This window comes from Garra rufa, chromosome 23, assembly GCF_049309525.1.
Source record: "Garra rufa chromosome 23, GarRuf1.0, whole genome shotgun sequence".
Taxonomy (NCBI): Eukaryota; Metazoa; Chordata; class Actinopteri; order Cypriniformes; family Cyprinidae; genus Garra; species Garra rufa.
The window spans coordinates 17,277,314-17,292,399 of record NC_133383.1 but is presented as its reverse complement, the minus strand read 5'-3'; the positions used below and the strand labels follow the sequence as shown (position 1 = coordinate 17,292,399).

Here is a 15,086-nt window from a genome sequence, read left to right as displayed (position 1 = left end):
AACACACACAATGCCCTAGAATATCATTATATGATTAAACATTAAGATTTGTTCTCATAGAAATTAAAAGTAGTCAAACCTGTTCATTAGAAGGGGGTGTCCCAACACATAAAGTGTATGTTCATAAATCTGGATCTTTGAATGATTCATTAAAAGCAGTCAAAAGAGTCATTATGTTCATGAATCAGGATAGATGGATAAGATAGACAGATATATTGATTGACTGATTCAAAAATATGGATGGATGTATGGATGGTTGGATTTTGAATGATTAATTACAAGGACCAGTTCAAATAGGTTATGTTCTTTAATCTGGAGGGATGAATGGTTGGGTGGATGGATGGATGGATGGATGGATGAATTTTGAACGAATCATTAAAAGGTCCAGTTAAAATGAGTCATACGTTCTTGAATCGGGATGGATTGATAGATTGATTCATGAATCTGGATGGATGGATAGATGGATGGATTTTGAATAATTCATTAAAAGGACCAGTTCAAAAGAGTCATATGTTAATGATTCAGATGAATGGGTTGTTGGATAGATGGACGGACGGACGGACGGACGGACGGACAGATAGATAGATAGTAAACCAGCAAATAATGAAACCCTCTCTTCTTCATCCTCTCTCTTACTGATAGTTGATTGATCAGTGGTACAATCTCTGTCAAAACCCCAGTTTTGTACCTCTTGTAGTTCTCATGATATACCAAGCATTTGCCAATTTCCCTCGGGAGAAAACATTGACTTTTTTAATAACAAAAGTTCAGTGTTTACAATTGTGTCATCCTTAAAACTTCCCCTAGGGGGGCCAACCTGCCCTTTAGGAGGGACAGAAAATGAAGCAGAAAAGATTTGATTGCATCTGCTGAGTGTATTGGAGTTTACCGCTGTGATTCTGACAGTCAAAGGTGCAGAAGAGGCTGCTATCGGGAGACTCCATTGAGCTAAGAAGTGAAAAGGCCATCTAGTTATCTCGCTGAGAGAGCGATTTTGAGAACGGCAGGGAGCTGCGCATATCAATACGTGTCTTAACATTTCTGCTCAACAGCTGAATTGCTCTGTGTTTTCTCCGAATCTGTGAATCTGATGAAAGTCTATTGATTGTGTTGAGGGGTATCGGAGATGTTTGAGTAGGTTGATCGATGGCAGTTATGGATTGGCACCATAGAGTGTCAAAGCCTGAGAGAAACCCAGCTAAGATCATAAGGTATTTATGGTTTTATTTCAGAGGTCATAGTTGTTGCCTCTGCTGTGGAGAAAAAGGGAATGTGAAAGTGTGAGGATAGATGGATAGGTGTATAGATGGATGGATGGATTTTGAACGATTCAAACGATTAAAAGGACCGGTTCAAAACAGTGATACAGTATGCTCATGATTTGGGATTGATGGATGGATGGTTTGTTGAATGGATGGATAGATTTTGAATGATTCATTGAAAGAACTAGTTCAAAAGAGTAATGTTTTTATGAATCGGGATGGTTGGATGAATGGGTTGTTGAATTTTGAATGATTCATTGAAAGGACCAGTTCACAAGACAAGATATGTTCATGAATCAGGATGGATGGGTTGTTAGTTGGATGGATAGATGGGTGGATTGATGGATTGTTGGTTGGATGGATTTTGAATGATTCCTTGAAAAGGACTAGTTCAAAAGAGGCATATGTTCATGAATCAAGATGGATAGATGGATGAGTTGTTGGATGTATGGATGAATTTTGAAAGATGTTCATGAATCAGGATCGATGGGTGGATGGATGGATTTTAAACTATTCATTAAAAGGACCAGTTCGAAAGAGTCATACAGTATGTTAATGAATCGAGAGGGATGGATGGATGGATGGATGGATGGATTTTGAACGATTCATTGAAATCACCAGTTCAAACTTACATTATGTTCATGAATCAGGATGGATTGACAGATAGATGGATTTTGAAAATTGAAAGGACCAGTTCAAAAGACTCGTTCATTAATCGGGATGGATGGATGGATGGATTTTGAATGATTCATTGAAAAGCACCAGTTCAAAGGAGTCATACAGTATGTTCAGGAAGCAGGATAAATAGCTGGATGGGTTGTTCGATGGATTGATTGATTTTGAAAGATTGATCAAAAGGACCAGTTAAAAAAAATCATGTTTATGCATAAGGATTGATGGATGCATTTTGAACAATTCATTAAAAAGACAAATTCAAAAGAGTCATACAGTATGTGAATCAGGATGGATGGATGTATTTTGAACAATTAATTAAAAAGACAAATTCAAAAGAGTCATACAGTATGTGAATCAGGATGGATGGATGGTTTTTGAACAATTGATTCAATGGAACTCTTTGAAAGAGTATGTTCATGAACCGAGATGGATGATGGATTTGGAACGATTTATTGAAAGGACCAGTTCAAAAGAGTCATATGTTCGTGAATTAGGATGGTTGGATGGATGGATTTTGAATGATTCACTGAAAGGACCTATTTAGAAGAGTCATACAGTAAGTTCGTTAGTCGGGATGGATTGATGGATGTGTTGTGTTGTTGGATGGATTGATAGATTTTGAACAAATCATTGAAAGCATCAATTCAAAAGAGTCATACAGTATGTTTATAAATCAGGATGGATTGATGGATGTGTTGTGTTGTTGGATGGATGGATAGATTTTGAACAATTCATTGAAAGCATCAATTCAAAAGAGTCACACAGTATGTTCATGAATCGGGATGGATGTGTTATTGGATAGATGATGGATGGATGATTTTGAACAATCCATTGAAAGGACATGTTCAAAAAGAGTCGCATAATATGTTCATGAAGATGGATGGATGGATGGATTGATTTTGAATGATTGAAAGAACCCGTTCAAAAGAGTCATACAGTATGTTCATGATTCGGGATGGATGAATGCATTGATGGATTTTGAATGATTCATTAAAAGGACCAGTTTAAAAGAGTCATGTTTATGAGTTGGGATAGATGGATGGATGGATGGATTTTGAACGATTCATTAAAAAGACCAGCTTAAAAGAGTAAGATGTTTATGAATCAGACTGCACTTTTTGTGTATGTTTTTGAGTCATTTGTTTGTGAACTGAACTAGAATCACTCCTATTCAAATGTATGATCATCATACATCATTGATGGCTGAATTCTGTATGTACAGAACAAGAGTTCTCAGAAAAAGAGTGACAACCCTATTTGCTGACACGGCTGATGTGTGTGTCCAACTGACATATAATCGGATTAATACTCTTTACAGCAAACGTTTGAACAGTTTGACTGACAAACTAGAATTTGTTTCAAGTTACCAAGTCCAGGCAGTGTGAAAGAACAGGAATTCATTAAGGTGTTCCTTGCTTTGTTAAGTGCTGAGATATGCAGCTTTTAGCTTTCAGCCCATTTCTTCAAGGCTGAGGGTCATTACATAGGTACTCTGTAATTCTTTTCCTTTATTGAGGTTGAATCTGAAAGGCAGTGGTTATTTTGCCATCCGACAGGCGCGTAGCGTGCCAACCCATTAGAAACGACATCTTATATTTCACGTGGATGAGGCTCCTGACACATTTTCATATTCCGAACGCTCTTACAGTGGAAGAATGCTTAGAGAGAAAGGGGAGGGAGAATAACACAGGGTGACAGTGAATAAGTGGTGGCGGGTAAAGATGTGTGAGGGGTTGCATATGAAATGCCAATCCGCCCCTCTCCTCCTCAGGTATTGTGAATTGAAAACGAGTGTAATCTATTTGGTTTGTTTTCCCATTTGGCACTGAGCTTGAAATGATAAACAGTAGCTGTTTGTAATCTGGGACTGAGGTGCTGGGGAAGGCAGACAGGAGCTCTATCAGCATTTTGCAGCCAGGAGAAAGAGAGAGAGAGAGAGAGAGAGAAAGGGATGAAGGAGAGAAACAGAGAGAAAGAGAAGTTTGGTGGATAGAAATGTAAGTGAAGAATAAAGATTGAGAGAGTTTAATGAGGGTGGTTACAGCCAACGGGACGCTACAAGCACTCAACCCACCTCTGAGCCAGCCCTTACTCAAAATAAATCCATATGCAGTGTCAAATACATAATGATCAGCATATCATTAGTATCAGCATGAGTCCTCAGACTCAAGATCAGCTGTCACAGATGCTTCTCTGAGTGATAAGCTGCAATTTATGTTGGAATAAACTAGAATAATGCAGGACTCAAGTGTTTCTTAATACTTTTCCAAAAATCAGGGTTTTTAAATAGTGGCTACTATATTGTTTTTGAAATTAAATTAGGAAATTATTATTTTTTAGAAGATTTATGGTTGATTTTTTTTTAATGAATTTTAAAAAGTCCCTCTGAAGGGATAGTTCACCCAAAAAACTCTCATTAACTACTCACCCTCATGTTGTTCCAAATCCAGAAGACTTTGAAACACAAACTAAGATATTTTTAATGAAATCCAAAAGCATCAGAAATATCTTAATTTGTGTTTCGAAAATGAACGAAGGTCTTATTTGTTGGGGACAACATTATGGTGAATAATTAATGACAAAATTTAAATTTTGGGGTGAACTATCTTCACTATTCTTTGGCTTTCACCATTAAATGGACCACTGATTAGAAGGAATCAAATCAGAACCACCGTAAACTTTACTGTTGACAGTCAGCATGTGTCTTGTCTTCTGTCAGCTGTGCAAGACAATTAGCAATCAGCACATATGCCACCTCTGTGCCTCATTTAAATAGTCTGACAGGAGCGGACCTTTTCCTGTGCTGCGTTTGTAGTGTAAAGATGGATTCAGTTGTTCGATTGCACAACCTTGTGTGACATTTCAGTTGTTCCAATTACCCTTGCGCATACATTAACAGTTTTATACATCATCCTGTGTAGAAGTGTGAGGCTGGGATTCAGGCTTGATTCTGTTCTCACCAGAGTGAAAAAATGGAATAGGGTGCCATCTAGTGGTAAGAATTGGTCTGTGTTCACATCTTGGACGTGTTATAAAGTGCAAAGAGAATAGGAGCTGTTCTTTGCTTGGCAGTCTTGTCAGGTCATGTATTTTTAGTTTATAGCTGCACTCATTCATTAACAATGGGCAGCATTATTTTATCCAATGGGCACGACTAAACATGTGAGATCTATTTTTGCAGCATCAGACTGATCATAAGATCAGACTATGTGATGAACTTGTACTGCTGTGTTCCATTTTATAGACTAAAGATGAATTTAATAGGCAGCATTGTATTAATAGCCACCAAAATGATAAATTTAGAGTGTGTAAGTGGATATTTTAATGCTGTGTACACTACCAGTCAAAAGTTTTTGAACAGTAAAATTTGTAAAGTGATTTAAAGTCTCTTCTGCTCACCAAGCCAGGTATTTGATCTAAAGTACAGCAAAAGCAGTATTTTTGCTTTTACTATTTAAAATAACTGTGAAAATGTAATTTATTCCTGTGATTTAAAAGCTGAATTTTTGGCATCATTACACCAGTCACATGATCCTTCTGAAATCATTCTAGTATCTGATTTGCTACTCAAAAAACAGTTATGATGTTGAAAATAGGCTAGAGTTAAATTTTTTGGGATTCTTTGATGAATAGAAGTTTAGAAGAACAGCATTTATCTGAAATAGAAGTCTTTTGTAACATTATAAATGTCTTTATCAGCACTTTTAATCAATTTAAAGCACCCTTGCTAAATAAAAATATTAATTTCTATAATTTCTCCCCATTTAAAAAAAAAACTGACTCCAAGCTTTTGAATGGTATAGTGTATAATGTTACAAAAGCTTTTTATTTCAGATAAATGCTGATCTGATCTTTCTATTCATTAAAGAATCCTGAACAGTTTCTTGAACAGCAAATCAGAGTATTAGAATGATTTCTGAAGGATCATGTGAGACTGAAGACTGGAGTAATGATGCTGAAAATGTAGTTTGATCACAGGAGTAAATTATATTTTAAAATATATTTCAATAGAAAGCAGTTATTTTAAACAGTAAAAATATTTAAAACTTTACTTTGGATCAAATAAATGCAGGTTTGGTGACCAGAAGAGACCTCTTTAACAAACATTCAAAATCTAACTGTTCAAAAACTTTTGACTGGTAGTTTATGGATATTAGATATGTTTTTTTTGTTTGTTTTTTTTGCAAAGTTTTAGGCAGGATTGTTACACATTGTCAAAGATGTGGCCTTTTGTAATTTTGTTGTACATAAAAAAAACATACCCAACAGATCATGGACGAATGGATGGATGAATAGTTCAACATTTGATTTTTAATTCAATGTGTTATTATTTACGAAATTTCCTATCATTGAGCCGTGAGGTTACATATCTTATTGATGGGTGCTAGCCAGAGAGGCTTTGCCAGTCTGCCTCATGAATATTAATGAGATTATTTACCATTGGCCAAGCAGTCCTAACTGATTTGCTGAAAAACAGAATAACTGTCACAATCAGGATTAGCCTTTACTAATCCTGTTGGTTTGATCAACTTCTGACGCAACCGGTTGGCAGAGCCTTCTGTTTGGTTTCACTGCCATTGTTTTACATCTTCCGCTATGGTTTTATTATATTCACACTTTATACAATCCAAAAAAAGCTTCAAAAATATAATGATTATGCCCAAAAAGTGTTTTCACATTTTATGGGGTGCAGCTTGGCTTAGTTTCTGTTTATGGCCTGAAGAGCATCACCACTCCAAGGCGAGCCAAGCAGACGCGCTGGGAGAGAGATGAAGTGATAGAGAGAGAGAGAGAGAGAGAGAGAGAGAGAGAGAGAGAGAGAGGAAGGGCCTGCCTCCTCCTCACAACTAGGTCAGAGAGAAGATAGTGCTAACGGATTAGCCTTCTGTTCTAAAATAGCTTCATCTTGGGTGCCGTCTCTTTGCATTATCATCAGTAAACTCAGGAGGTTGTGTATCTCCACATTTCAAGTGTATCTGACAGAAGTGTCACAGCTCAAGATATCTCTCGGTTTGATTGGTCACACTTGACAGGATGATTCCCCAATTGTCAGGATCCCATGACTAACTGAAAGGGCCCAAGCTAAGTGGATCAGACTTTTTGGGATCATTTTAACACAGTTAAATTTCAGCACAGTTTTGGATTCAAAATCTGATTTTAAAGTTCATTCTGATTTCATTTTTTATACTATATATGTACACGCTGTGTGTGTATGAGAGAGAGAGAGAGAGAGAGAGAGAGAGAGAGAGAGAGAGAGAGAGAGAGAGAGAGAGAGAGGAGGACGGAGTGTGTGTGTGTGTGTGTGTGTGTGTGAGAGAGAGAGAGAGGCTGTGCGTCTTCTCCGTTTCTAGGAAACCAGGCAGAAATGGGACAAATAGCACTTAAGTGGAACAGTCCCCAATAGGTGTCAGCTATTGTGCTCCATTACATCGTAGACGGTTTGGACCAACCCAACAGTGTGGATGCGTGTGTGCGTGCACGCGTAGAGTGCATGTGTATGTTTACAAAGTAGCGTAGCGCGTGTCAGTGGAGATGTTGAGCCCTACGGACTCCGAGCTGATGTATTACCTGAACTGTGTGTACAGGGAGCCCAGGAAGATCGTTCTGCACAAGGGCTCGACCGGACTGGGCTTCAACATCGTAGGAGGAGAAGATGGAGAAGGCATTTTCGTCTCCTTCATTCTTGCTGGAGGGCCCGCAGACCTCAGCGGGGAGCTGCGGAGAGGAGACCAGATCCTATCCGTAAGTGGATGTCCCGAAAATACAGTACAAAAACCATAGTATATAATTTTACAAGGATCATAACAAGGTATATTATTCCTCATGTTTGTTTCATGATATAAACAGCCATTTACTGAATTCAGCATTTATTAAGGTTAAAATATCTGCCTCGAAGGTCATGAATAGATGTCATATTTTGCTTTTCTATCTTAAAAGACAAGGCCGTAAACCGCTATAAATGTGTAGAAGCATATGTCGTCCTTAATATTCAAATTGGCAGTTGATAAATCTAGTTTTTTTAGTGACCTTGTTTCTTTATGTTAAATTTAGGTCCTCTAATCATAGCCATCTATGGTTAAAAAGACCTAAATGTGACCCTGGACCACAAAAGCAGTCATAAGGGTCAAATTTTTTAAAATTAAGATTTATACATACCTTGAAAGCTAAATAAATAAGCTTTCCATTGATGTATGGTTTGTTAGGATAGTATTTGGCCGAGATATGGCTGTTTGAACATATGGAATCTGAGGGTGCGAAAAAAAATCGAAATATTGAGAAAATCGCCTTTAAATTTGTCCAAATGAAGTTCTTAGCCATGCATATTACTAATCAAAAAAGTTTTGATATATTTACAGTAGAAAATTTACAAAATATCTTCATGGAATATGATCTTTACTTAATATCCTAATGATTTTTGGCATTAAAAAAATGTATAATTTTAACCCATTTAATGTATTTTTGACTATTGCTGCAAATATACCCTGGACCACAAAACAAGTCATAAGGATCAATTTTTTGAAAGTGAGATTTATACATCATCTTGATTGAAAATCTGAAATCTGAGGTTGCAAAAAAAATCTAAAAACATTGAGAAAATCACCTTTAAAGTTGTCCAAATTAAGTTCTTAGCAATGCATATTACTAATAAAAAAATTGTTTTGATATTTTTAAGGTAGGAAATTTACTAAATATCTTCATAGAACATGATCTTTGCTTAGTATCCTAATGATTTCTGACATAAAAAAGAGATAACTTTGACCCATACAATGTATTTTTGGCTATTGCTACAAATATACCAGTGCTACTTAAGTCTGGTTTTGTGGTCCAGGGTCACATATAGAAAATTCCCTGAGTAGTGCAGAACCTGTACTGAACAGGAGGTGGCACTGTTACATCATTCTTTGAACCTACAAAACCTGTGCCTAACACACTTTTTTATTTGTTACTTTTATTTTATTTTTTTTGTCTAGTCACTACTTAAAACTCCACCAGTGCCATGTTTCCTTTTTTTACTTTGTAAAAAATTTCATCACTGAGTTTTTGGCACAGATAGACTGCCGTAACTTTGCAGCGTGTTAATTGACAACGCAATTACGGCTCTCATTGAAACAATTGAGATCAGCGATCCACTCGAGAAGCTCTCCAAGCTGATTTCTTGTTCGCTGATCTCATCATTTATGTTTATCAGAGCTTCATCAGGACTCGCTGGTCCTAATCAGACCCCTCCATCCAGATCCCCGCCGCAATTACTTTCAGTGCCACTTGAGCCGAGAGCAATCACGGTCTGCCTCCTTAGGACACTGATTAGAAAGCATGAAAGAACAAGGGAGAGGAGAGAAATAGAGAGGGAGGGACGAGATAATGGAGTGCTGGCCTGATTTGGAGTCTAAGAATAGATGTGGCGTACCTCCTGAGTTCACACTGTTAAATGAGCATTAGGACACGCTCCAGGCGCGCTGAGACTCAAATACACACACCCCTCACCGGCCCCTCCCACTGCGCTGTGGTCTCATGTTGACTACTTTTGTTTGTAGTCCTAGACCTGGTGTTCACTCAAGATCCGGACCCCGCTGTAGAGACCGGTCCCTCTGGATCCCAAAGAGACTCCAGTGGCTAAAACTACTGTACACTACCAGTCAAAAGTTTTTGAACAGTAAGATGTTTAATGTTTTCTCCTCTGCTCACCAAGCCTGCATTTATTTGATCCAAAGTACAGGAAAAAATAGTGACATTTTGAAATATTTTTACTATTTAAAATAACTTTTTTCTATTTGAATATATTTTAAAATGTAATTTATTCCTGTGGTTTCAAAGCTGATTTTTTTGCATCATTACTCCAGTCACATAATCCTTCAGAAATCATTCAAATACTGATTTACTGTGCACAAAACATTATTATTATTATGTTGAAAACCGCTGGAACCTTTTTTAAGGTTTCTTTAATGAATAGAAAGTTCAAAAGAACAGCATTTATCCAAAATAGAAATCTTTTATCATCACTTTTGAGTTTCTTGAACAGCAAATCAGCATGATCAGAATGATTTCTGAAGGATTTGATGTGACATTGAAGACCGGAGTAATGATGCTGAAAATTTAGCTTTGATCACAGAAATAAATTAAGTTTTAAAATATATTTAAATAGGATATTGGTTTTTTTAGATAGTAAAAATATTTCACGGTATTACTGGTTTTGCTGTATTTTCGATCAAATAAATGCAGTTTTGGTAAACAGAAGAGACTTCTTAAAAAAAAAAAACATTAAAAATCTTACTGTTCGAAAACTTTTGACTTGTAGTGTAATTAGAAATGATAGAAAGTTGTGTTATTTAGTTTTGATCATGAAAATATGTGGCTAACAAATGTTAGCCTTTGCCTAGTAATCTGCTGTAATAACTTAGCCTACTAGCTTAACATAATGCTAACCACTTAAGAAAAGCTCTTTTAAATAGCTAAAACAGGAAGTTACAGTGTTATCCAGACAATCAGGCATTGAGAAAAGGTTGTAGGAGCTTTTATGACACCAAAGGAGAGTTGACATTTCGCATTTTAAGAATAGCAATTTTCACTTTATGAGCAGCATAAGGTCTGTGGCTACATTACTTTAATTCATTACTTGAAGATACTTTCACATTTTCCTTTGAAACATAATTTATACTACCTTTCAAAAGTTTGGTGTGGGTTTTTTTTTCATTGATGGCATTAGAATGAGAAATTAGCATGGTAGCATGTGAGAAATACTGCTACTGCACATATAACATGAAATAACCTCCATATATAATATACATGAAATCACCCCATAACAGATCTACAGTATATAGGTGGAGCTGGGGAAGGTGGTGGTTTCAGAAGCGCGCTACAACTGCTACAGCATGCACTAGCTGAGTAATTGAATGTTGAGCAGCAAGCTTATTGGCTGCTGATGTGAAAAGAACCAGCTGCGTCATGTGAATAATGATGTAATTATGACAGATTGAGTTAAGACCTATTGTACTGCACCATCTAAAGTTTCAAAAGTACTTTTGTGAACTAATCCTAGGTTTTTCCCCCGATTGGAACCAAACCTGTACAGGAAGATTCTCTGGAGAGTAAATATCAATAATTATCAAAGAAAAGTTGAACTATCAACCCTCCATTGCAAAGGGACGCCAAAACGTTCGAAAGGGGTAGGGCCACTTTTAGTAAACGACTATAACTTTTGGACAGAATGAGATACCTTCACCCAACTCACAACGCGTATGTAAGAGCTAAATCTGAGGTCACATGAAAAACGCCATGGAGCTAGGCCACTTAGCGGTGCTATAAGAACATTAAAATGGCCACAACTACGCACTCATTTATCCTATCTACATGAAAATTGGTACACACTGTCTTGGTACAAGGTGCCACAAGTGCCAATGAGGATATTTACGTATCTGAAAAAACATGGCTTTGAGCACCTATTAGACAAGCTTAACAGAGGTCGATCAGAACGAAACTCTGTGGGCCTTACGGCCCTAAATATCGCATTTTTCAAGGGTGTAAACAATTGTCTTTTGCACAGTTTTTCACACATAACGCACAATATTCGTATCATACAATAGACCTCATTTCAACTCCACCTCTAGAACCACTGCTGTCAATCAAACCGTTTGTTAAATGATTGAGAAAATTTAAAAAAACAAAACTATTTTGCGAACTAGTCCAAGGTTTTTGCTCAGTCTGGAATAAAACACTGCAGTGCAATTCTCTGGACTCTCTAGGTCAATAATTATCAAAAAATGTTGAAATTTACCCTTTGGGAAGCTATAACAGGGACGTTTAGAAAAGGGACCTGTTCAAAAATGCCCAATAGCCTATAAAGCCTAAACGAAAACTCAAAACTTCACAAAACCTGATGAGCACATGCAACAGGTGATTCTAAACAGGCATAGATCGGACCACAGCTGGCGCTATAATGGTCATAAACATTAAAAAGCATATTTCTATGGCAAATGACCTATATTTGCCAAAATGCTTTTTAAATCATTGACTTAGGTGGTTACAGTCTTGCTTAAATGCCTTAAAGCACTTCAACCTCAGTAATTGCTGCTTGCGGCCCATATTTTAATGTATTTTTGATCAAATAAATGCAGCCATTTTGAGCATTTATTTCAGAGGCTTTCTTCAAAAAACCTTACCGACCCCAAACTTTTTAATTGTGGTGTACCTCAAACTGCTGTATGCTTTATAAAAATGTTTGTTGCTAACAACCTGCTACATAAGGCCTACAATTAATGATTCATTTATTTCACAAGTGACAGTGCCCAGTAATGGGGGAGGGGGATACATAAAATAAATAGTATTTGCCTGATTATGTGATCCGGCATGTCATTTTTATAGATATTTTTCACAATTACTATTCATTACTGTTTATTTCTGTGCAAAACCTTTTAATGAGGAAAAATGAGTGCACATTTACCAGCAGTTTGGCTGCAACACCTGCTCCAGGTTCGTGTGCCAGCAGTATACAGCTATTTCTTGTCCTCAGCCGGTCTCAACCTGCTTGAACATACTTTTAATGGCTCAATTTGGGTCATAGAACTGATGATGCACACAACTTAGCCAACCTCATATTTTGGAGGAACACTGTTTACTTTGTGGTCCAGCTGTTGCAGACTCTGGCCTACAGGGTACTGCCGCCTACTGATCCTTTACTGTAGGTTTTTTTTTTTTTTTTTTTTTTGTGCGACTGGATCATAGCAGCTGTTTCTTGAGCCAGATCGCTCCAGGCTGAAAGATACCACATTTTCTGAAAGTCAGACCATTTAAATATGAATTCATCAGAGAGCTTTAATAGTACTGACTGTATTGATGGCCATTTATTGCTTACAATTTGAGACATTAATTTAGGTTTAGGTTAATTTGATGAATTAGCTTTTATTATTTTACCGATAATAAATTCTAGCCTTGTTGGGTCATTTAATTAATGTTTCTGGTGAGTGTTATTGATGAAACATCATTCCGATAGATGCAATGGATGTAACAGCTTTTGTTGTGATTGATTTCAGGTTAATGGGATCGATCTGCGAGGTGCCACTCACGAACAAGCAGCAGCTGCACTGAAAGGAGCGGGCCAGACGGTAACCATCATCGCCCAATACCGGCCCGAGGGTAAGTGTCCGTCAGCTTCTCCTGACCAAACACCGTCGCTGAAGGTCACATGATTCTTACTCACGGAGCCACTCAGAGTGCAGAGGTCACCTTTAGCTGCAGGCAGGGCAGAAACACAACTCACACAGACATTTTTGGGCCAAGCCCATCCCCGGTGCGCTCATTATTCCTCCTGACTGTTACAGAATAGCGCATGTGCCCTTGGAGTGTTGAGGTGCCATGTTTGATAAGTGTCAGTTAGGAGCTTTCGCTGCTCTGGACTCCAGTGACCCATTCAGATGGGGGTCGGATGCATCACCGTAGTCTCAGATTTGAGAATGTTTTCACTGGCTTATCTTACTTAAATGTGAAGTGTGTCATTTTTTCCATGTGACAGTACTTCTAGCACAACCAGTTTCAGCTGTGATAATGAAATTAACCACCAAATCAGCATAGTAGAATGATTTCTAAAGGATAATGTGATACTGAAGACTGGAGTTATTGCTTCTGAAAATTCAGCTTTGCTAACTTTTAACCAGTTTTCACCACTAGGGGTGCCAGAAATGACGCACTTTACTTTTAAATTTTAATCATGTTCTATGATATTGGAAACGGTGTATGAGGTGTGCATAGCATGAGCTGCAGGTGTGTGCTCATACAGTCTGTGATAAGGTGAGAGAGACGGATGTGGCAGCGTGGTCAGGTGTGTACTGATATGTCCTCTCTTTTTTCACCCGTCAGAACTTGCCCTGTGCTCCCCACGCCGGGCCCCGCCTCCAACTGCAGGTTTGTGCCATGTGATCAGCACCTGGGTCAAGAGCAGTACCACACAGACAGACTGCACAGAGCTAGACCACAGCTAAAGTCTCCGCTAGAACTGCAGATTTTACAGTTCCTTTGGGAACTCCAGGACAGCACTTAGATCCGAAGTTTACAGTTTAGGTTCTGTCTAACTCTTTGCAGTCTGGCTGAGGAACGTGGTCTCATTCTTGCCCCAGTGGCGGCTCTGACCATGGGCCTCTCATTCAGGGGAAAAGGAACAGAGAGAGACCTTGCTCTCCTGATAATCCTGTGTGCATCCTGTGTTCCCCCTGCCTGCTGCCTCACTTGATAAACTCCTCGGCTCCTGTCGTGCTTGTTTTTGGCTCTAACCCGCCCGTCCAACACAGACGGCTGCTGTTCAGTGCATACACGTCTAGATATTAATCCTGGAAGATCAAGACATGGAGTTAGAAATTAGGTACATAAGCGATAAATCATAAATATTAGATTATAATGGGGTCGATAAGATTTTTTTTTTTATGTTTTTTGTGTCTTATGCTCACCAAGGCTACATAAATTTGTATCAAATAATGTAATAATGTTAAATATTTATATTTTTCTATCTATATTTTATATTTCTCCCATGATAGCATTTACATTTATGCATTTAGCAGGTGCTTTTATCCAAAGATATTTACAAAAGAGGAGGAACAATGCAACATAGCAAAGCTGAATTTTCAGCAGCTATTTTTTTTGTTTGTTTATTATCAATAATGAAGATAGTTTTGCTGATTAATATTCATATGTAAACCATGACAGATTTTTTTTAAGAATTGAAAAGAACAACGTTTATTTGAATAAGAATATTTTTATGACTTTTTAAAAGTCTTTACTGTTACTTTTGATGAATTTAGTGTATTCATGTTGAATAAATGTATTAATTTATTTTTAAAAGTCTTGCTGACCCCAAAACTATTGAACAGAAGTGTGCATTTAATTGTTAGAATCAAGCATAAGTAAGGACTAATTCATATGAATTACATACACTACGAGTCAAAAGCTTTTGAACGGTAAGATTTTTTATGTTTTTTTTTTAAGTCTAAGTAATTTATTCTTGTGATTTCAAAGCTGAATTTTTAGAATCAGTACTTCAGTCACATGATCTTTCAGATATCATTCTAATATTCTGATTTGCTGCTCAAAAACATTTATTATTATTATTATTATTATTGTGTTAAAAAAAAGCTAAGTATAATTCTTCAGGTTTCTTTGATGAAT

General features: G+C 37.3%; 1 protein-coding gene across 5 annotated transcripts in view; it reads left to right on the top strand.

Annotated features, from left to right (window-relative positions):
• dlg2 (discs, large homolog 2 (Drosophila)) overlaps nt 1–15,086 on the top strand; it is a 259,268-nt gene that overhangs the window by 192,762 nt on the left and 51,420 nt on the right. For 3 of the 5 annotated variants that reach the window (XM_073829905.1, XM_073829903.1, XM_073829902.1), the window contains exons 13-15: nt 7,523–7,679; nt 12,965–13,067; nt 13,788–13,832. In XM_073829905.1, the coding sequence (XP_073686006.1) occupies nt 7,523–7,679; nt 12,965–13,067; nt 13,788–13,832 (305 nt within the window). The remainder of the gene's footprint in view (nt 1–7,522; nt 7,680–12,964; nt 13,068–13,787; nt 13,833–15,086) is intronic. The other 2 variants (XM_073829906.1, XM_073829904.1) reach the window with 1 other exon arrangement.